The sequence below is a fragment of the Leuciscus leuciscus genome (genome assembly GCF_965113295.1).
Source record: "Leuciscus leuciscus genome assembly, chromosome: 13".
Taxonomy (NCBI): Eukaryota; Metazoa; Chordata; class Actinopteri; order Cypriniformes; family Leuciscidae; genus Leuciscus; species Leuciscus leuciscus.
Window position 1 is genome coordinate 7,267,913 of NC_138737.1, and position 23,406 is coordinate 7,291,318.

Consider the following 23,406-nt stretch of genomic DNA (forward strand, 5'->3'; position numbering starts at 1 on the left):
GCATTGAGGAGCGCGCGTTACTTTACTTAAGATTCAACCAAAACCCTCTCACACGAGTTCATGCTCAAGCTGGTACAGTATGTGCACATATTCAACATTAAAACACATTAAAATATTTTTATGATAAAATAGTTTAATTAAAAACCGATATATTAACGTAATTGCAATATATATATATATATATATATATATATATATATAAACAATACTACGTTTTTTTGTTTTTTGTTTTTACATTTACATAATGAAACGATGCAAATGAGCATGCACAATCAAAATGTCCAATAATGACAGATACAAATAAATTAGTGAATAAAAATGTATGTGTACACTGACCATGATGGAGATACCAAAGTATTGTTGAAAGTACCTTGAAGTACCATGTAATACTATGGTATATAAAATAGCATTCAAACAGTATCATGGTATATGCACCTGAAACCATCACTGCATAAAGATATAGTATCATTGCAGTATATGGACATGACAGAGTGTATATGATCGACTGATGTCATGGGTAAATCCATACATCATCAAAAGCATGCGAGTCCTTCTCTAGTGCTTGTCCCTTTTAGTGCTGTGGGCTGCAGTAAAGTACCTTTAGCGGTGCCCTTTATTTGTGGTCAGCGAATAGCTGAGATCAGGCTGATTTAGGCTCTGATGGGCAATATTGTCGTGGTATTTGATCCCTGTACTGGCAATCTCATCCTTCTGTCTGCTGACTAGACACGGCCACCTCCAGTGACACATCGACTTCTCCTCCTGCTCCAACAGTCGGCTCAGTGATCCCTGAATCCCTCACCAATACACCAGGTGACACAAGCAGAGACTACATTAGCATATTTGAGCAGTTTCTGCTGGTGTATCGATACTGTCTCGATTTATGAAGCCTTGTTTAATAGACATGCTCTTAGCTCCCTGTTTTGCATGAAAGTCCACATGAAATGCCATTCGTAATCCATTTTAGTTCACAATATGATGTGATTCTCAAAGTAACCGTATGTTCAAATGCAGGAGAAAATGTAGGGTAAAAGTCAGGAATTAACTTGTGGATTGTGAAAACTGGACCAGACAAACGTTTGAATTACTTACAATACTATCTGTATCTTGTATTGGGTAAGTAAATATGGTTGATTTTCATTTCATGTTGACTTTAAAGTTCCTTTTCGTTGCTGTTTAGTAGTAGATTAACCATAGTGTGTCTTTAAGATCAAGCATTGCTTAGCTGTGGTGTTTTATGGTGTGTTCACACTTGTATTGTCTTGGTTCTCTTGGTTCTTTTGGTCCTGACCAAAAAAGAAAATTATACATTGCCTGGTTCGCTTGGTGTTCACACTGTAATTTTTAAGACTTAACCTAAAGAAACAAAACAAAAAACAGCTTTTATGGCGTATATTTTGCAACGGAACTTACCGAACATCCAAAACAACACTGTCTGTTGGGCTAAATGCACTCGTTGTATGTGCATACATATGATGGTATTTTTCCAGATGAAAACTTGTGAACAATGAGCTCATTGAAGTAATGAATACTTGTTTGTGAACAAATTATTATGACAGAAAATTGTAGCATTGGTGCATGTTGATTCAGAAGAGTGTGAAGAGTTTATAAAATGTGCAAAGGAGGCAAAACAGCAAAAGCATGCAAACGCAGATCTGCTGCGAGGAGATGGCGGTTCTGTATTGGGCAACGTAGCTCCTATAGACCTTATTCAGAGCAGCGCCATGACAGGTATGAAAGTGAGGCTGTGAGGGATAGACTTGCCGTGTTTCCAATGGCATCCGCTGTAAAAAGCCGTATAAAGCTCCTAGATTACTTAAAGGTGCATTGCGCAAGTCTCTGAGTTTTTGCAGAACTATGCCCCCTCTGGCGGCAAGCGAAACTGCAGCCAGAAGTGTGCACGCTCACGGACAAAAGTTTTCTTTTTTTTTATCTTACGTGGAGTTTGCGTTGGTGTTTGAAATGAACTACAAGCCGGTCTCTTAGAATCCATCTTCTACGGAGAATGGCGGCGAATACACAAACCTGCCAGACAGCCAGGTGAGCGTGCCGTGAACGCGCATGACGTCACGCCCAGTCTAAAATTCCGGCCCGAATCCCTCTTATTTATTTTACTTTACAGGATTATAGAGACAATCTCAGTGATCAGAGAAGGGCTCATTCAGCCCATCAGGCAATTGTTTAAGCATGTATGGGTTAGAAAACGGGTATTTTTAACATGAAAAAGTTGCTTAATGCACCTTTAACATTTTCTGAAATTTCTTGGAAAGATATTTTTCCAGTGTTTCATGAGCAGAACAATCCAAAAACACATTAAATAACAGTACAGCTCATTGAAGAGATGCATGTCTGTCCCTCACAGCCTCGCTTTCATTCCCATTAAAAATCAAAGATGGCACTGCTGTGAATAAGGTCTATGACAAGAAAAAACAGGTATGCTTGGGCATTCTGTCCTTTTTAGGGTGGCATCTTGTGACATCACGTCCTCATTTTGGTTCGTTTAGATGTGTTTGGTCTGTGTTACGTACATATTTCAGTCGAACCGGACTGAGACTAACTCTTCAGGGGTCTCGGCCCTTTTGTTTGGTGTGCACCAGAGTTGGGATGGCAGCGTTCACACATATTTAAATGAAGCGCACTAACAGAGCAACTGCAACTGCAGTTCATTTTAATTGAACCAAACCTGCCAAGTGTGAACACACCCAGATTTAGCTTTGTGGTTGAATTATACTAGTCATTAAAAAAATATAATAATGTATGATAATAAAATCAGTAATAGCATCTAAAAACTATTATCATTGTCATCATCAAACTAATTTATTAAAACTGAAAAAAAAAAAAAAGCTCGGAACTAAAAACTGAGCCATTAAACTTTAGGATATTTAGAAAATTATACAACCAAAGCTAGATGTACACTACATCACCCACTTGTATTTTTTATAGGCTTTGTATTCTTTTGCATAAGTACAAGTATGTTTTCCAAAGCTAAAATTAAAAATAGAGGTGTTAACAGTAGGAGGTATCTGGCCCTCTTTACTTACTCTCCCGGCTCTCAACTCAACACTGTAATTCTACTGTCCCAAGTGCTGCTTGTGACAAGCTTTCTGCCCACAATGCCAGCTGCTACCATCTCGAGCCAGACAGACACCTCGTCTTTAACTACGATGCCATCTCTGTCTAGTCCAACACTCACAGTCGTACCCACGGCACCTGACCAGCCAGGTAAGTGAAAGTCCAGTAAATGTCACAATCACAATTTGTTGACAAGTTTGCACAAGACAATAATACACAAAGAACCCTTTTTCTTTAAATGTCTTCCAGTATTAAAGTTTTGATTTTTAAAGAGTAAATCCATCAGAACTCTGTTCGCAAAGATATTTTAACCTTGATATGAGCCATAATATATGCAAGCGTGTGTCTATCTATTTACATGTAGGTGAGACGTTCTTCATTTATTCCGTCTCACTTGTGTTACTAATTAAGATGTGAAATATTCAGCAGGGAGCATGTTTAAAGCCATACTTTGAGTCTTGTTCTTTTGCCCTCCTGGTTGTGAGAATGCATACATTACAGTTATTCTATTAGAAGGCGCTTTGAATCTTTACACGCTTTCAAAGAGCCTAGAATACTCGATACCTAAAAAGGATGATTTAGTCATTTATATGTGCCTCATATTTCTTTTTTAAAAAGTTTAATATTTTTTTGTGAAAAGTAAAAAACAACAAAAACATTTCAATGTTTATATGCTCATTTAATGCATTTAAAGCAGTGAGTTCTGCTTACCAAGGAGGTACATTTTCCATTTGGACGCGCTAAACAGCAGGTGTTCAGTTTTGGTGACTGTGAAACATTTGTGACATTTTTTCGCTTTCTTTGTGTAATCAAAACAAAATGCCACCGCCTCACCTATCCCACCATTTCTGCCTCACGCACCAGGTGTGTGTAGTGTCCGCCTTTCGAACCTAATGGCGCTGAAGCTGTAACTAAAAATGAAAATGGCAAGCCCAGCCTCGGGAGATAAATCATTCAATACTCTGTTATTGTGAAACACAATCACTTTCGAGAGCACATGGTGTGGCGTTCGGGGCTCAGCTGAAGGCCGGAGCTCAATTCTTTCAGATCTATTTCTGAATAGCGATTGAATGAGCAGCTGCTAAATATTTCATAAGAGAAAAGAGACCAGGTCATGGTAAGGAAGACCAAAAAGGGGCCAATTTATTGAACTTACAGAGAAAGAGATAGATACATGAAACCATAACAGGAAAGTGCAACGAGTCCTGTCCTTGAAGAGTTGGACAGAGGCACGAGCAGGGGGAAGTGATTCTATCAGGGCTTGTGTATCTTGTTTCTGCTGAACTGGAAATGACGAAAGGTTGAATCGCTACAATAACATCCATTATGTACAGTATATGTAAGCCCAAAGGGCAGTAATGGCATCCGTAGGCATCTTTACTGCTTTTGACAGAACAGTTTAGATATCTGACTCTTTATGCTCTGTACACAATTACAGTTTCCGCAGCACCAGATGTGATACCCGATGCGGCCACCACTGCAACCGACACCCTCACTGCAACAACTGGCTTTGTTACAAGAAATCCACTATCTGTTCTTCCCGAGGTCACTGATGTATTTGCCTCATCCTCTGATGGCATTGCAACAACACTTTATATGGTCACCCAAGCAATATCTTCTGCAACCGTGGCAACAACACCTTCTGCAACCATGGCAACTTTTGAAACAACATCTTCAGCATCAGCTAGCACCATTCAACTGCCAACCTCTCTTGCACCGGTTTCTTCAGTGGACACGCGTGAAGTGGTTACAGCAAATACTGTGGTAAACTTGGTTAAAAGTACTGTTGTGTCCTCAACTGATGCAGCAATAAAGCCAGTTGATGCACTCTCTCCAGGCATTGATTTGATTGTCCCAGCATCTGATGTTCCTGTAACTTCTGCATCTGATGTTGATGCTCCTGCCACTGATGGTATTGCTCCATCTCTTGATATGGTTGTAACAGTTGCAGAAACAGTCACCACCAACATACTCCCAACTACAATTGCCACAACTCTTCTGACAAGTGACCCTCTGCAAGCTCCAGTTCTTGATGCTACTCCTCAACCTGATGCTGAGACTGACAGTAAACCTCTATCCAAAGATGCAAAGAACAGTGAAGTTCCTTTCATTGAGATGAATGAGGAAAAAACAGCAACAAACATGGGAAAGAAAGATAAAGATGCTTCTGACAGTAAACCTCCATCTAAAGTAGGAGAAAACAGTGAGGTTCCCCTCATTGAGACCAAGGAGGAAAAAACAGCAACAAATTTGGAGAAGAAAGATAAAGATGCTCCTGCCAGTAAACCTCCATCTAAAGTAGGAGAAAACAGTGAGGTTCCCCTCATTGAGACCAAGGAGGAAAAAACAGCAACAAATTTGGAGAAGAAAGATAAAGATGCTCCTGCCAGTAAACCTTCATCTGAAGTAGGAGAAAAGAGTGAAGTTCCTCTTGCTGAGACCAAGGAGGAGAAAACAGCAACAAACCTAGAGAAGAAAGATAAAGATGCAAAAGCCCCAGGTACCCACAGCAGTTCTGACATCTCAAGTATCTTTCCTGCTAAAGTGCAAATTACACGATACACTTTTAAATGCACAATCTGCACAATCTGAAGTCTGTGTTACACCCAAATTGCCTTCAGAACAGTTAGCCAAAGGCCTAACCCTCTTAAGGGAATAATAAATGAAAATTCTGTCATCATTTACTCACCCTCATCTTGTTCAAAACTTGCATGACTTACTTTCTTCTGTGAAACACAATAGGTGATGTTAGGCAAAATGACAGCCTCACTCACAATTCTCTTTCATTATATGAAAAAAAGAAGATTTTTTTTTTGGTGAATATTCAATAAAAAAAAAAGAAAGAAATCCTTTTCCACAGAAGAAAGGAAGTCATATGAGTTCTAGACGATGAGTAAATGATGATAGAATTGTCGGGTGAACTTCTGTATCCCTTAAAAGACTTTTTAAACAAAATAGTTTTATATATCTAGAGTAATAAATAATGACAGTATTTGTTTTGTCGATACTGATCCTGACATAAAGCGTTCAGGCGGGCTGTATTCAACTTTTCTATTTGGCATCAAATATGCGTTCTGTCAAACTTGTTTTGAACTTTTGTGGTTTCTGAAACATTCAAAAAGTTTAGTATACACTACCATTCAAAAGTTTGGGGTTGGTAAGAAATTTGTATGTTAAAAAAAAAAAAAAAAAATCTTTAAAGCTCACCAAGGCTGTTTATTTTTTTTTTTTAAAATACAGTAATAACAGTAATATTTTGAAATTACATGTATTATTACAATTTAAAATGACTGTTTTCTATTTTACTATATTTTAAAATGTATTTAATTCCTGTGAAGGCAAACAGTTGTGCTGCTTAATATTTTTGTGAAAACCTGTGATGCTTTATTTCAGGATTCTTCGAACTTTGAACAGGATCCTAAACTTTTGTAAAAGTATAAATGTCTTCAGTGTCACCAATTGAATGCATACCTGCTGAGTAAATTAACTTTAAAAAAAGAAAAGAAAAAGATATTACTGACCCCAAACTTTTTTTTTTTTTATGTTCTTTTAAAGACACCCCACATCCACACACACCAACCTTATGTCTGAAACAAAATCTTTAAATATTAAAATACTATGTCTTCATAAAACAAATCATGTATGTGGTTATCAGATTTAAACAATGAATAAAATGAACTGGAAAATAATGATATGTGACGAGTTCTTCTTCCAATACTCATGATTTCTCTGGTGTAAACGGTATCTGCAGACATTAAGAGGAACAACGAGGCTGGGGAAACTGAAAAAAGCAAGGAAGACAAAGAGAAAAAGAAAGAGAAGGAGAAAAAGAAAGAAAAAGATTTTGAAAAGAAAGAGTATGAGAAAAAAGGTATGCAGCATTTGTAGTTGAGTGTGTGTATTGTGTGTAGCTTGACTATAGAAATGAAACAAACAGATACTGCACTCATCTGACACAGCATTTTACTATTTAAATGACTGCGGTCTGAAAATGCATTTCTGCTTGACTGCATGGTCCCTACACTGGTGCTGTGGATGAGATGGAGTATCCGTTAGTGAAGAACATTTACAGCTTGTAGTGTATCGATTGGTTTAGCAGCCATTAGATCCACAGAAAGAAACTCTAAACCCTAGTTTTCTCTATAGTTTTAGGCTTTGTTTTGTGTACATCATCAGTTTTCTTAAATAACAGTAGCATCATTTCAGTCTCTGGTTTCACATTTTCGGCTCTTACGGTGAACCGTTGCACACTTCTTGAGTGATTTGTGCCAATAGTACAGCAGTGTTAGCCAACAAATATCCAACAAAGAGCTTAATGTTGCTTTTATTCCAAAGTTGTTGCAAGGATTTTGATCCCCGGAGGGCCAAAAACGCAGTTGTCAAGGATAGCGTACATCAGATTTCAAGGTAAGGCGATGCTTTAAATCAAGACGGCAAAAAGACATTATTTTCAGGGTTTCAATGACATTTTATGTGAATCATCTATTTATATGCATTAGCGCTCCTGTAGGCAATACTTATCAAAGGATGATTCAGTTTTGATTTCTGTTTTCTAGAATGTGGACAGACACTAATATGGAAACTGTGGAAAAATTGCTGCCTAAATGTTATTCATTTCCTCTCTTCCATGTCGCTCTTTCTTGTCTCTCTCCTTTCTTTGTGCTCACATGTTTTGTTTTTTGCTTTGTCTCATAAGGTAAGCCGCTCATGATGTATTGTGTTTGCTGGAAAACAGAAAGATCTCCCCCAGGCTGTATAATCAAAAGCGTCCTCTTCTAGAAACTAGCTACTTTGCATTTTCACTCTTCGAGTGTTAGACAGCTGTCTGCTGAAGATGCAAGATCGTTTGTGAAACATCGCTCCATCCCTTCACCAATCTGGGGAGTAATTGAGCATTTATATTTAATTAGCTGCTCTTGCCCCCCGTCCCACTGCTTGGCTGACTGTGACACAGCAGGACCCCACGTCGCCAGCATCTTTAAAACATCATATCAATTATTCAAAGCCCCAAGTGTTTAAACAGCAAAGAATCGAAAAAAGAACAGCTTCTCAAACACTAGCTCATTATCAATGTTTATCAGTGTCATACTAATGTCTGCTTAAACTATGTTAATTAAGCCCTACAGGTGGATTTATTTACTCTAATAACTATAACTTCCTTAGTCAGTCTGTTTGGATATGTCTAAACTACTGTTATGTAAAAACACCCCAAAAATCTTTAAAATGTAATAATATTAAACTAGATACTACTGTAGTTACAGTTAATAGACTCGGAGAGGAACTATTTACTACTTCACTTTAAATTACATGATGAAACTGGAAAGGTGCCACAATATATTTTAAAATACTTATAAATTAATTTAAATAAAATAGTTTAGAATAAACTAAATAATTACAGTTGTACATAAAATACCAATGCATAAACAGAAATTAAAGTAATTACTTAAAAATATATATTTAAAAAAAGAAAGGAAAGCAGTTTAGGCTAATGAGTACTGCCCATTTTTGATCCACAACTGACCCTTCGCTAAGCTCCGCCCACATAAGTGGTTTATTGATGCTGACTCGGACAAGCTTTACAGTACGTCTCATAGGAATGATCTGGAGATTGCCATGAACAGTTTAATTTTCAGTATAATTAGTTCACAAAAAAAAAAAAAAAATTATTCCTAGGTGGGCTGGAATGAATTATGGCACAGCAAAACATTTTTATTAGCAGATTTAAGAAGTTGTTAAATTACACAGTAACATGATGAAAAGCTGAAAAGAGTGAATCAGAATCAAAAGCTTTTAACAGTCAAATAAAAAGAGAAAAGCCTTATTTAGGAGTGATTGCAAGTGATAAGATTAGCATAAGTGAACCCAACTGTTCCTAACGTTTCTCCAATGTAGCCTATACTGTGAAACTATCAACTCTTTATAGTATATCATTATGTCAATTAATAGCCTTCAAGCAAATGCAACATTTGGGAATTAGAGTGGCACGGTTTAGTCAGCCCGTACTTTTGTAAATATCTGTTAAACTGTGTTGTGTTCACAACTATCCAAGAACATCTTCCATAGACTTACATTATAAGAAAGCAATAGCTTCTCTGAGGAACAGTTGTTAGGTTAGGATTAGTCTGTAATGTTTTAAGTAGGGCTTTGCGCAGGGTCAACTGGTTAATAGGGCTTTAATCTAATTCACATTATTTTTAAGGTTGCGTTAAATAAGTGGCAGTCTCACCAGCTAGCTGAATAGACCTAGTTTATAGTCTCCTCAGCATCTACACGTCACTCATTCCCATGCCCTCTCATCCATGAGTTTCTGGTGTCCTTTTCCCTTCCTCTCCCTCGTTCCCTGATCCACGGACTAACACCTATCTACTCTCTCTCCATTAGACTGCGAGTGCAATGGTCACTCAAATCGCTGCAGTTACATTGATTTCATCAACATTGTGACTTGTGTGAGCTGCAAACACAACACTAGAGGGCAGAACTGTCAGCACTGCCGCCTCGGATACTTCCGGAATGCTTCCGCCGAGCTGGACGATGAGAATGTTTGCATAGGTCAGTCAGATATCACTCCACGCCAACCCGTTTCACTGTTCCCCTGATGCACTAACACCATGCTGCGCAGAAATTGTCCTTTCTGGCCAAATGATATTATGGAAAGGTTGAGAAATCTTTCCTTATGCCCATATGGTCCCACATTTGGTCTGCCACCACCTTGCCATACATGTGACAATTTCTGATCAACTGAAATCTAATGGAAGTATAGATTTAAATATAGTAATATCATGCAGACCACCCCTCTCATTCATCTTACAGCCTTTACTATGGACACACAAGACATCTTTTCCCAGACTCCTGTCTTCATTTTACTGAAGATCTAGGAAACTAACAACTTGCATTTTTCAGCTTAGAACTAGATCCATATCTGTAGACTTATGCTTAAGATTTCTTTTGTTTTTATGCTTACGTGCATAATCTGTCTTAAAAGTCAACATGAGATGCCATTTGCAACCCAGTTTACTTCAGTAATGCAACATTTCCCAGTAAAACTGGATATTTAACAAGAAAATAAAATAAAATCTAGGATGGGAATTGATTGGATTTTGAAAAGTGGGCGTTACATGGTAAAACTGAGAAGAGTGATTTGTGATGTCACATGAGAAGTAAATGCATTTCACAGGCGTCAAAAAGTGTGTTTTGACAACATATTCTGAACAGTTTTTCATTCAATGTAAGACAAGGAATGTATATTAAAAAGTAAATAGGATGAACTTTATGTTGACTTTAAATAGGAGGCAGGAGGAATACAATCAGAAATCCTAAGATTAATAATTTTTGTTTTTGTTTTTTTGATTAAAACTGTTCCAAGTGTGGCTCAAGCAATCTGTCAGAACACTCTGATAATGATACAGTGACCTCTACTGGAAAAATACAGACACATAAATCACAGTGCTATGACTGACAGGTGCCCAGAGGGACAAATTATACCCGTGTGAATACAAAGAGCGAACCCTGCTTACATGACCGATGAACAACCACTGATCACATAAAACTGACATCACAACTAGCAAACATAGAAGTACATTTCTCCTGCAAAACACATGAATATATGCCTTCAGGCTGTGCTATATTTCCTTTAGGCAAAATGTTGTAACTTCTGAAACACTGTACATTGAGAAATATTTTATATTAAAAGGTACCATTTTCTCAATGTGAATAAATTAGCTATTTATGACAATTTTCCACATATTTTTGTGACCCTTAGGAGTTATTAGGCAATTTTTGCTGCTGTGCTTTTAATACTTTATATAAACACTCTCGTGTGAAATGAGATGTGGCACTCTCCAGCACTTTTACTTAAAAAGCAGTAGGTTTGCTGTCGTGTCCAATATAGTTTTACTGCCCCATCAGGAACATTGTCAAAAATAGTTTCGAACTATCCTTCTGAAGAATATGCAGTAATGTTAGTAAGTATAAAACAAGCCATTTGTGAGTTCTGAAAGTTACAGTATGTTTTCATAGTTCAATGAAATCTGAAAAAGAAAGAATACCTTTCAACTAAACCATAGCTTTCCTTTTCAGGGTTTCAGCACAAATAATCTACAATTGGTGAATAATGAAAATATTTTCTATACACAGAGTGTAACTGTAATCAGCTGGGCTCCTTACACGCCCGTTGCAATGACACCGGCTTCTGCCAGTGTCGCGAGGGCACCAATGGCCAGAAGTGTGAGGACTGCCTCCCTGGATATACCTGGAAGAATGGCTGCGTGCGTAAGTCACACTTCTTGTACTGTCACAACACAAAGGCATTAAACAGGCTTAGTCATGAAAGACACGTTCTGTGATGGATGATACCACTCATACAACAAATAAAGTGTTGTGAACGAACAACATATGGGTGTCGTTTCAGTCAAACATATGAGCAACATTGTTGTTCCTCACAGAGGTCTTTGCTGTTGTATTACCAATAACAGCTTGCTGGTTATAGCAGTTGTGGATTATAGATACTTGTGGGTGGGGTGACAGTGGCTAAAGCAGTGAGACTGGGCAGGAAAGTCGCTGGTTCGAGCCTTGCAAGGAATTGGCTGTGACCCCTATAATACACAGCATAATGAAACACTGTTAGCACAGGACTAGAAAACAGCCCAAAATCAACACCACTAACAATGAAATTACTGTTTACAAATATACTATACTTGTCTGTGAGACCTCCTGGTTCTTCAGGCACTCGAAAAACAGCCATTTTTGATGTACACTTCATACAAATTGATCTGAAAATGACCAAAAAGTGTACAGTATATGGGATTGAAACACTAAAAGACTTCTGGAGATTTGTAGATTTCTATCAGTATTGCTGGATCAGGGCTGAACCCAGGATTTGACACAAATTATGATCATTCAGATTCCAGTCATCCTTACAATCTCTGCTCTATAAGACTTGCTTTGCATTAAAGTGTTACGCAAACACTGAAATCACAAATAACGAATGTACAGAACAAACACGGTGACAAATAATCCCGTGGACCATTCAGAACTGAGAAGGCCTTTACATTTACTGAACCCAGTTACGATTGACGTTAAGAGTTCGGTTCGTTTCAATGATGTGAAAACGCTGTTTTCTGAACTTGAGTGCGCAACCGTGAACCGTACCCGAGTCCGCATAAAAAGGGTGGTCTGGGGTACGGTTCATGTGAACTCAGGTGTATATATACGGTTCACTGCTGATATGAACGCAATCGTACTAACTCGCAGAAGTGAACCGCTATTGATGACGTATGATTCGATAAAACTGTGTGTTTGTGTGCATCTCACTCACTTTCCTAATAAGCATGACTTACGCACAGCAAGCAGAAACAATGTATATCTCATTTCTGCTTGCCTTCAGCAGAAATGGACTTCTGCATTCTTTAGGATATTTACAGTACATTCACTGCGGACAATGCAATTGAACCAAGTGTGAAAGCAGCCATAGATAAATAGAAAGATAGATAGAAAGATAGATAGAAAGATAGATAGATAGATAGATAGATAGATAGATAGATAGATAGATAGATAGATAGATAGATAATTTAATTTAATCCTTTGACATGTGGTTTTTCTTCCAGTTGTAAAACATCAGTAAACTGGTTTACAGTTTGCTTTGTACAGTAGCCTATACATGCATCCGTTTATAGACATTTGGCCCACAAAAGCAAATATCATGCTCACTGAAAATTAATCCACACAGCAAATTACTGTCAGTGTGAATGCATTGTCACTTTGGATAAAGTGTCTGCTAAATGTCTACCAACATTAAGACTGATATATGATCTCTTTCTAAAGATCTGTGAATAGTAAAGGCACATAAAAAACTATTGTTTAGATTATATTTAAGAATGAACTTGATTGATGAGAATCTCCTCTGTCCTTCTACTCTCAGCAAAAGTGTGCGACGACGAGCTCCTCCTGTGTCAGAACGGCGGCTCCTGCATCCAGAACCACAAGTGCGTGTGTCCGCCCAGCTTTAAGGGTGTTTTGTGTGAGCAGCCGCGCTGCCAGGGTGAGAGAGGGTGCAACGGCGCATCGGCCTGCTACCTCAGCACTCTGACCCTGCTGCTCTGCCTTCTAGCCAACAGCCTGCTTAAAGCCAGCGCCTAGAAACACATCTTAGTCCTGATATCCATCCTAGTGTACGCAGGCCAAAGGGCTGAACCCTGTGGACGGAGAGACGGTGGCCTGAACCCCGTACGGACCCAGCCTCACGGTGCTGGAATCGTTTTTTGGAAAGGGCAGAGAGGCTACGCTGAGGTCAAAACGCCTTCATGAGACGAGCAGCTTATTGCTCGTCTCCTAGCATCACTGATCGACTGAACTTTATACCAAAAACAGAAAAAAAGAAGTTACGTTCTGTTTCAGTTCACTCAACACACAACTCAAGTGGAGAAATATATAGATGAAGTTTCATTTCCTTTGCATTTGTACTTTCTCTGTAGTTTCGACGCTCACTGAAATACAAGCACTGCACTTAGCCAGCTTGTGTTAACGAACAACAATCGGTTGATATCACGGAAGCCTACTTATGCCAAGTTATTCTTCTCTTGAAGACTTGTTTTTACATTTCCTTTCATTGCTGCATTTTCTTTGCATTTTATTGCCATTGAGGTTTGTAACAAGTAGATGAAACCGATGGAAAAGATGTTTAATCGCCGTCCTGCTAGTACGAAGATCGAATGTCTCTAGCTTGTGTTTGAGATTACGTTTCTGGAATGTAGAAAGAAGTTTTAAAATGTCACATTGAACAAATAAATAAATATATATATATATATAAATATATATCGATCTATCTGAAAGGAAATATGAAGTATTGTATTATGATTATTATTTCAATATTTTTTGTAGAAATTGTTATTTTTGTTCTGAGTAAATGTGACATTGTAAAGACATTGCAGCCTTTATTGCAGTGCATATGGTATTCACACCATAGTAAAAACTATATTTGATGATACAGCAGAGTGCATCTCTAATATATTTGGAATATTTCTTCATTCATATCATCACATTTAAATAAAGCATAAAACGATTAATTACATGCACAGCTTTAGCTCAACGTAACCCGCACATCATCTTGATACTGGCATGTATTCATCTGTGCAGATATGACCATTCCAGACTGCTTATTAACACACTCCTATAATGAGACCAGTGATATAAACACATTCCTAAAGCACAAAGTCTCACAAACCCCAAACAGACACTAAATAATTACAAAGCACAGAAAAACTGCATCGCCAGTCAACGTAATTAGAATGGCCATTCAGATGCACAATTAAAAATACATAATGAATGAAAGTCAGCACATCATATATCATGCAAACAGGTTATTTTTCAAATAATTATTTTTCCTTCTGTGAATCTCAAAGAAATGCCAAAATCCTCAGCGGCTCATGGGCTTTTTGATGTATTTCATATTTACAAATGCTTTACATTCATGGTGAGCCAGGGTAAATAAAATACTATGAATACATATTATAAATGAATAAAACCTGACAATCAGAAAGCACAAAGTGATATGGGTGAATTGTCTTTCTTTAGACTCTGTCCTTCTGTATGCATATCAAAGCTTTAACAGCATATATTTAGTGCCTGATGCAGCATTACACCAACACAACAGTCACTACAGCACAGCTAATAACAGTCATTAATATCAGGCCATTTTTATTTGCTTAGAAAGTTTCACAAGGTGAATCAGCTGTATTTACTGTATGTCTACAGACCCAGATTCAAATGTGCTGAGTCATTTGCATTACTGTACCCACCTGCACTGAAATACATTTATAAACCCTTAATAACACACATCTTGAGTCAGCAGAGCTTATGCCAGGTGGAGACTTTTGCTTACTTGAAACAAATAAATAAGGTACTATCCACGCACGAGTTAAATACAAGCTACTCACAGAAATAGACTACATGCTATATATATATATATATATATATATAAAACATACAACGTGTTATGCAATTAGCACTGGAAATTCCACTAAGACCCTTTGAACAGGTAGTATATTCATTAATGTTATGCAATACCATTTCTTACAATTGAAGAAATGGTCATTGCTTCAATATTAAGAAGTTACATATTTCTATATTATAATCATCAATCACAATAGAAGGTTTTAGAGTGATAAAATATAAACCATAACAGGCTTCATCAAACACATTGTTAAAACTTTACTGATGTTTGAGCTGTTGTGTTCGTACAGTGATGTCACTTCCTGCAGGATGAAAGGAGTGACTAGCTTTTGTTAAAGGGATTGATTACCAATTAAAACCCAGAAAAGAATTAGCATTTGGGTCGCGGGTTCCTCTCTGTCTGAGTGTCTGTGAGTCTGTGTGTTAAATTTAGGTTTCTATCAGGTTGCTGTAAGGACCACTTCAACCACCAGGGTGTGAATTGTGGTCAACCATACATTTATTAACTTTAACTAAAATTAAAATAATTGAAATTGAAATAAAATAAGCGTTAAATAAAACAAAATATTGATGAACTAAAATAACAAAAACTGAAATAAAAAATTAATAAGACCTACAGGTGCTAGTCATAAAATTAGAATATCATCAAAAAGTTGATTTATTTCAAGAATTCAACTTAACAGGTGAAACTAATATATTATATAGACATGCAAAGTGAGATATTTCAAGCCTTTATTTGTTATAATTTTGATGATTATGGCTTACAGCTTATGAAACCCACGAAATCAAATTCCAGAAAATTAGAATATTACATGAAATCACACAGTAATTACACAGTAATACCATGGTCATTGAACCAGGTTTGGGTTATTTTGGCAGTGTGGGCAGGTGCAAATCCTGCTGGAAAATGAAGTCAGCATCTCCATAAAGCTTGTCTGCTGAAGGAAGCATGAAGTGCTCTGAAAATGTCCTGGTAGAGACGGCTGCGTTGAGTGGACAGCACAGTGGACCAACACCAGCCGATGACATGGCTCCCCAAACCAACACAGACTGTGGAAACTTCACACTGGACTTCAAGCATCTTGGATTGTGTGCCTCTCCATTCTTCCTCCAGACTCTGGGACCTTGGTTTCCAGATGAGATGCAAAATTTGCTCTCATCAGAAAAGAGGACTTTGGTCCACTGTGCTTTATTAAATCCAGAGTCAACGCAGCCGTCTACCAGGACATTTCCAGAGCACTTCATGCTTCCTTCATTTTCCAGCAGGATTTGCACCTGCCCACACTGCCAAAATAACCCAAACCTGGTTCAATGACCATGGTATTACTGTGTAATTATGTGTAATTTCATGTAATATTCTAATTTTCTGGGATTTTGATTTTGTGGGTTTCATAAGCTGTAAGCCATAATCATCCAAATTATAACAAATAAAGGCTTGAAATATCTCACTTTGCATGTAATGAGTCTATATAATATATTAGTTTCACCTGTTAAACCAGCACCTGTATATAGACAAAAGAAGCAAATAAAAACTAAAATAACTTTAACTAATATTAAAATGAATCCTTAACATTTAATTTTGTTTTTAAATTCTAATAAACTATAATAGTATCTCAAAGATACTAAAATAACACTGTTTACGAAACACTAACAGGATTTAAACCAATCTAAATATTTACCAGATAGAAACATATGAGAAGAATAAAAAAAAAAAGTTTAAAGTTTAGAAGTTATGGGGAACATGGTTAAACACCAGCTCAAACCAAAGTTACATTTATTGGGGGGAAAAATTTCACTTAATTGTGACAGTGATATATATATATATATATATATATATATATATATATATATATATATATATATATATATTAATATATATATATTTATTCGAATAATGTAAATAAATATTATCCACTATATTTAGAAGCGTTTGGAATATGGAAATGTACTGCATAGTAAGAATGACTCTGTAACTCTAATTTTGAAACTCTGTAGGCTACTACCTTTTAAAGAACTGAGAGACGTCATAAACATGCGACTAAACTTCCAATGCACTTGTTTAGCACATAGCCGGCGGGACTGACTCACATGGGTTGTGTAAATACTGAGGGCAAAATAACAGCACGCCCATCTTATTTAGATAAATTCATTAATTAACTCTATCTATTAAACGTAAAAGATGCATCGTATTTTCAGCTCGCGGTGGGTTTTATCCGGGCTGTCACTGACAGCTGGCATAGGCATCGGCGCCACCTTGACAGCAGCCAGCGATGATCTCCTAAATAAAAGCCAGGACACGAGCCACAGCCGGGGACTGCTGGACCGCGTGCCGGTCATCCCGATACCGAGCGTCGACGCAGCGTCAGAGATCAGCGCGTACCAGCCGGGACAGATCGCTGTAAACAAATCTACAGCTGTGATGAAGTACGGCTTCCCTTCCCTGTCCAACGTCAAGAGCAGGGAGTCTTACGTAACCTCATACGACCCCAGAAACAGGACAGCAGCGTGGGTCATAGAGCAGCTCAACGCCGAGACGCTGACCGGGACATCCGACAGGAAGTTCTGCGATTTTAAAGAGGACGACTCGGTTCATGTTTACCACAGATCGAGCAATGCGGATTACAGGGGCAGTGGGTTTGACAGGGGTCACCTGGCTGCAGCAGCCAATCACAAGTGGAGCCAGAAAGCCATGGACGAAACCTTCTACCTGAGCAACGTGTCACCACAGGTGAGCTGGAACTCTTTAGAACTGATCTTACTGCAAACACCAGCTAAGGAAGTACAATTAAAATATTAAAATATCAAAGGTTAAAAATGCTGACTATAAAAATGCATTTAACTTATTTTATTTAAATTTAATAAAAGTTTAATATTTTACTTATCAATAATTTGTTTATATTAACCATTTACAATAAACCATTTACTGAGTTTATATAAATGTCTAATCAATTAAGATTTTTTAGAAGTATATCAGAAAATGATTTTTTTTATTATTTATTAATAATATGTTTATTATTAATAATTAAACTTCATATCAGACTACTATATAACTACTACAGACACCATAACAGAAAATATATTTTAGATACATTTTTAAAATGCCACCTATAAAATGTATTTAATATATTTTTATATGAATTTATCAATAAATAGTTTATTATTAATAAATGTCTTTTCTTCCCTATTGTGACATGTATATCAGAGTGAAACGGCTTCTCGAACAAGAATAAAATGTAGGGCGGAACCTGATTTTGTCCATCAGGAATTGATTGGAAAAGCACATCATCAGAGAAGAGAAGAGATGTTGTTGCAAGAGGGAGGGAAAGTTATTTTGATTAAAACAAGGGCACATGAATTCACATTCTTACTCATAATTGAAACAGAAGTGATTCATAAATTCTGAATTTTGCACCAGCCTGTTGTTTTTATTGGTAGGAACTGAATTCTTCAGTAACGTAGCTTTACAGCAGCACTTTATACAATCCATAAAACCACCAGTCTTTTGCTCAGTTGTTGTTTATTTGCATGGGTAATTATGGCTAGTAATATTGCGGATATCTTTCCCCACAGAATCCTCATTTAAACCAAAACGCATGGAATAACTTGGAGAAATATTGTCGCTCTCTCACCAAGCATTACCAGAATGTCTTTGTGTGCACTGGACCACTCTACTTGCCCCGGTAAAAGTCAGTCACTGAAGTCTGCACTTCCTGTATGACATGCCATTAAAGGGAAACTAATTAACCAATAATTATATTGGAAACAAAACAGATTATGCCATAGCAAGGCTCACTGCTTAAAGGAATAGTTCACCCAAAAATAACAAATAATGTACTCAAGTTGTTCTAAACCTTTATGAGTTTCTTTCTTCTGTTGAACACATGTTGGGGACCAGACAATTTCTGGTCCCCATTGACTTCCATTTGAATTCTATTGAAGTCAATGGGGACCAGCACCTGTTTGGTTACCCACTTTCTTCAAAGTATCTTCTTTTGTGTTCAACAGAATAAAAACAGAAACAAAGAAAAGGTTTCGAACAATTTGGGGGTGAGTAAATGATGAGCTAAATTTCATTTTTGGGTGAACTATTCCTTTAAATCAAATGTAAAATCTGGCTCCTGAGACAAAACCACTTGAGAACCACTGCTCTGGATTTTTCAAATCAGCTACACGTCTAAAATGCAAGATGTTTTAAGATACTTGAACTGTTTAATCAATGAAAACTGAACCTAATATTTTCCTCCCTGCACCTACAGACAGGAACCTGATGGGAAAATGTATGTGAAGTATCAGGTTTTGGGAAAGAATCATGTAGCCGTGCCGACTCACTTCTTTAAGGTGGTGATTCTGGAAAAGCCGAGAGGAGACGTGGAGCTGCGGTCCTATGTGATGCCCAATATGCCGGTCGATGAGAAGATTCCACTGGATCGCTTCCTGGTCCCCATTGAGAGCATCGAGAGAGCGTCCGGATTGCTGTTCGTACCAAACATCATGAAGAGGACCAGTGGTCTGAAAGCCATCACTGCAGGCCCGTGATGAGTTTGCAGAGATTACTGAGGGCAAGGGGAATGGAAAATAAATACCTCAAAATGCTTCATTATGCCACTGTCAAACATTCATTTGTCTGGCTTAAAGGGATAGTTCACCCAAAAATGAAAATTAGCCCATGATTTACTCACCCTGAAGCCATCCTAGGTGTATATGACATTCTTCTTTCAGAATACAATCAGAGTTATATTAAAAAATGTCCTGGCTCTTCCAAGCTTTATAAATGGGGTGAATGGGTGTCTGTCTTTGGAAGGACATTTTTTTTATATAACTCCGATTGTATTCGTCTAAAACGAGAATGTCATATACACCTGATGGCTTCAGGGTAAGTAAATCATGGGCTAATTTTCATTTTTGGGTGAACTATCCCTTTAAGCCTAGTCCCAGACTAAAATGCATGTTTGTGCTGTCTTCACTGAAAACAACTTGCACTGACATATCTTAAAAATGTCAGTGCAATATCTTACATATATCAGTGGCATTGTTTTGTCTCAAGAAGCACATCAGTAAGGTTGTTTTTTTTCTAAGGCACGTTTAAAAAACAACAAAAAAAACCGATTTAAATGTCCTAATTTAACTAAAGCCTAATCCTGGCTTAATCTAAGCCTTGTCTGTGAAACCAGGCCAAAAAGTCACTGAGGAAATTATTTAATTGTCAAGATATGTTGAAAAACTACTGAGACAGATCATATCAGTCACTGGCAGTCATATCATTGCCTAACGCTGTATTGTTTAATAGGGGAGATCTTGTACCTTTACTGTTTTTTTTTAGATGTCAGATTTTAATTTAAACTGTGAAATTGAATTTGTACTAACGTTACTGGAAAATAAAAAAAATTGCTATTGAAATGAATGGTATTCAGAAGCAATATCAATTCAGTAAGTCTATTCTCCATTTCTTTATACAAATTCATGCTGGATGATTATACATGTTTTTTGTTTGCCTCGTTTTCTTTCGTGTCTCAAGCACCAGTGTCCACAAACATTTGCTGTGCATCGCTGTAATGAAATTCATAACTTGAGGTTGTTCGTTGTTGTAACAAAACCATTAACGTTATAACTTACATGTATTACGTGACATGTTCTGCTCTAAATTCAGTCCAAAAACCCATTCAAACTTTAAGTATTACCTCATTAGCCGTGTTATCTAGTTTCGGTTGTTGTGAACTTTATACTTCAAGAAATTTAAAATTAAACTTTGAAAATCTCCTATCGAAAAACCTTCAGCGAGAGTTCAAAATGTAACCGACGGCGTCGACGTCATCTCAATGATTTCGATTGGTCGGTCTTCTTTCTACGTAATGAATATGAATAATGAATTGTGACTGGCCAGTAATTGTTTGGTTTGCATATTATTTAATATTTAAAAAGACTGTCATCCCCAAATCCAAACTACTCTAACAAGTACAACGTTGCACACAACCTGACACAACTCTGTCAAAACACTCTTGATGCATTCATATATAGCTTCTTTTCTCTCAATTTTGTATTAATAGGCTATTTCTTTTTTTCTTTTCTTTTTTTTCTATGGCTGTTTTAAATCTGCCAGTGTTTTGATTCAGATAATTTCACAATACAATTTATAAATAAAGCAGGTCACATTTACACTGTAGTAACTGTTTATTCTCCTGTGCAGTCAACAATATCGCAGTGTCTCTGATGGACCATTTCATTTATACAGAACCAAAGCCTAAACCCTAAACTTGTATAACTTTGTTTGCTACCTTCAGGCACTGCTTTTTCCTTCAGAAAATGTTGTTTTGACCAACGTCATAAAAAGCACTTACACTTGAAGACCACTAAATGGCACTATTGTCTAGACTCTAAACATCACATTTATGAGAGACTGTTGCTGAATTCGGAACAGCATACTAGCATCTCTTACCTTTTTACCATGTCGTAGAGTAGTTTGCTAGTGTGCGGTTCCGAACTCAGCATGTGATATTACGAATTTGAAGAGATCAAGCTTTTGCCAAGAATATGGGGATGCCGTAATGACACCTTATGGGATTAAAAACATCTTTCTCCATTGACGTTCATTCAAAAGTATCCATGTATTCTGAAAAAAAAAAAAAAAAAAATATATATATATATACATACATACACACACACACACATATACACTCACCTAAAGGATTATTAGGAACACCTGTTCAATTTCTCATTAATGCAATTATCTAATCAACCAATCACATGGCAGTTGCTTCAATGCATTTAGGGGTGTGGTCCTGGTCAAGATAATCTCCTGAACTCCAAACTGAATGTCAGAATGGGAAAGAAAGGTGATTTAAGCAATTTTGAGCGTGGCATGGTTGTTGGTGCCAGACGGGCCGGTCTGAGTATTTCACAATCTGCTCAGTCACTGGGATTTTCACGCACAACCATTTCTAGGGTTTACAAAGAATGGTGTGAAAAGGGAAAAACATCCAGTATGCGGCAGTCTTGTGGGCGAAAATGCCTTGTTGATGCTAGAGGTCAGAGGAGAATGGGCCGACTGATTCAAGCTGATAGAAGAGCAACTTTGACTGAAATAACCACTTGTTACAACCGAGGTATGCAGCAAAGCATTTGTGAAGCCACAACACGCACAACCTTGAGGCGGATGGGCTACAACAGCAGAAGACCCCACCGGGTACCACTCTCAAAAGAGGCTACAATTTGCACGAGCTCACCAAAATTGGACAGTTGAAGACTGGAAAAATGTTGCCTGGTCTGATGAGTCTCGATTTCTGTTGAGACATTCAGATGGTAGAGTCAGAATTTGGCGTAAACAGAATGAGAACATGGATCCATCATGCCTTGTTACCACTGTGCAGGCTGGTGGTAGTGGTGTAATGGTGTGGGGGATGTTTTCTTGGCACACTTTTGGCCCCTTAGTGCCAATTTGGCATCGTTTAAATGCCACGGCCTACCTGAGCATTGTTTCTGACCATGTCCATCCCTTTATGACCACCATGTACCCATCCTCTGATGGCTACTTCCAGCAGGATAATGCACCATGTCACAAAGCTCGAATCATTTCAAATTGGTTTCTTGAACATGACAATGAGTTCACTGTACTAAAATGGCCCCCACAGTCACCAGATCTCAACCCAATAGAGCATCTTTGGGATGTGGTGGAACGGGAGCTTCGTGCCCTGGATGTGCATCCCACAAATCTCCATCAACTGCAAGATGCTATCCTATCAATATGGGCCAACATTTCTAAAGAATGCTTTCAGCACCTTGTTGAATCAATGCCACATAGAATTAAGGCAGTTCTGAAGGCGAAAGGGGGATCAAACACAGTATTAGTATGGTGTTCCTAATAATCCTTTAGGTGTGTATATATATATATATATATACATACATACATCCATACACACATATATATATACACATACATATACACACGCACAGTATATTATACATACAAATCACAAACATGACATTTTATTCATTATATTAGTAAGTTTTACTATTGCCCAGTTTTTTGACAGCCCGTGAACTGTGAAATTAACTACTTTCCCTGTCTACAGTGTGAAGTGGTTTTGACGTCACTGTATTTCATTTTTGTATTTTTTTTCCATTTAAAAAAATGTATACATATATCAACAGCGAAACTTTCTAGTGCTGTTATACGTACACACACACACACACACACACACACACACACACACACACACACACACACACACACACACACACACACACACACACACACACACACACACACACACACACACACACACACACACACACACACACACAGTTCTCTAGGAATACCAAACAAATTAGTGGAACAATGAAACAAATCAAATGCTTATTTCTTTAAGAAAGACCTTAGTGATAACACTCATG

At 37.5% G+C, this 23,406-nt stretch overlaps 3 protein-coding genes across 6 annotated transcripts in view; all 3 read left to right on the forward strand.

The window, feature by feature from the left end:
* The window catches only part of ntng2a (netrin g2a), a 58,974-nt gene extending 45,093 nt beyond the window's left edge, over positions 1-13,881 (forward strand). The window contains exons 6-8 of one of the 3 annotated variants that reach the window (XM_082188159.1): positions 9,454-9,621; positions 11,206-11,340; positions 12,989-13,881. In XM_082188159.1, coding sequence (XP_082044285.1) covers positions 9,454-9,621; positions 11,206-11,340; positions 12,989-13,206 — 521 coding nt within the window. In that variant the 3' untranslated portion in view covers positions 13,207-13,881. Of the gene's footprint in view, positions 1-726; positions 1,806-9,453; positions 9,622-11,205; positions 11,341-12,988 lie in introns of those variants that run through there. The other 2 variants (XM_082188160.1, XM_082188161.1) reach the window with 2 other exon arrangements.
* LOC309512528 (uncharacterized protein) lies at positions 1,814-8,522 on the forward strand. Its single transcript, XM_082188162.1, has 4 exons — positions 1,814-3,222; positions 4,511-5,572; positions 6,824-6,943; positions 7,408-8,522. The coding sequence occupies exons 1-4, from the start codon at positions 2,973-2,975 to the stop codon at positions 7,494-7,496; spliced, it is 1,521 nt and encodes a 506-aa protein (XP_082044288.1). The 5' UTR covers positions 1,814-2,972; the 3' UTR covers positions 7,497-8,522.
* Positions 13,882-17,036: 3,155 nt separating the features above from the next.
* endog (endonuclease G) lies at positions 17,037-21,171 on the forward strand. Of its 2 annotated transcripts, XR_014211409.1 has the most exons (4): positions 17,037-17,746; positions 18,589-18,698; positions 19,275-20,977; positions 21,063-21,171. XR_014211409.1 is itself a non-coding variant. In XM_082189054.1 (3 exons), the coding sequence occupies exons 1-3, from the start codon at positions 17,198-17,200 to the stop codon at positions 19,552-19,554; spliced, it is 939 nt and encodes a 312-aa protein (XP_082045180.1). In that variant the 5' UTR covers positions 17,037-17,197; the 3' UTR covers positions 19,555-21,171. The 2 variants fall into 2 exon arrangements, 1 of the variants encoding a protein (XP_082045180.1); XM_082189054.1 differs by having other exon boundaries at positions 19,275-21,171.
* Positions 21,172-23,406: the final 2,235 nt, after the last annotated feature.

Bases quoted from the DNA above. Each gene is read 5' to 3' on its own strand.
- endog (XM_082189054.1), top strand. From the start codon at position 17,198: ATGCATCGTATTTTCAGCTCGCGGTGGGTTTTATCCGGGCTGTCACTG. The intron at 17,747-18,588 runs GTGAGCTGGAAC...CTTTCCCCACAG, and splicing joins TGAGCAACGTGTCACCACAG to AATCCTCATTTAAACCAAAA. The intron at 18,699-19,274 runs GTAAAAGTCAGT...CTGCACCTACAG, and splicing joins GGACCACTCTACTTGCCCCG to ACAGGAACCTGATGGGAAAA.
- LOC309512528 (XM_082188162.1), top strand. From the start codon at position 2,973: ATGTTTTCCAAAGCTAAAATTAAAAATAGAGGTGTTAACAGTAGGAGG. The intron at 3,223-4,510 runs GTAAGTGAAAGT...ACACAATTACAG, and splicing joins CACGGCACCTGACCAGCCAG to TTTCCGCAGCACCAGATGTG. The intron at 5,573-6,823 runs GTACCCACAGCA...CGGTATCTGCAG, and splicing joins TAAAGATGCAAAAGCCCCAG to ACATTAAGAGGAACAACGAG.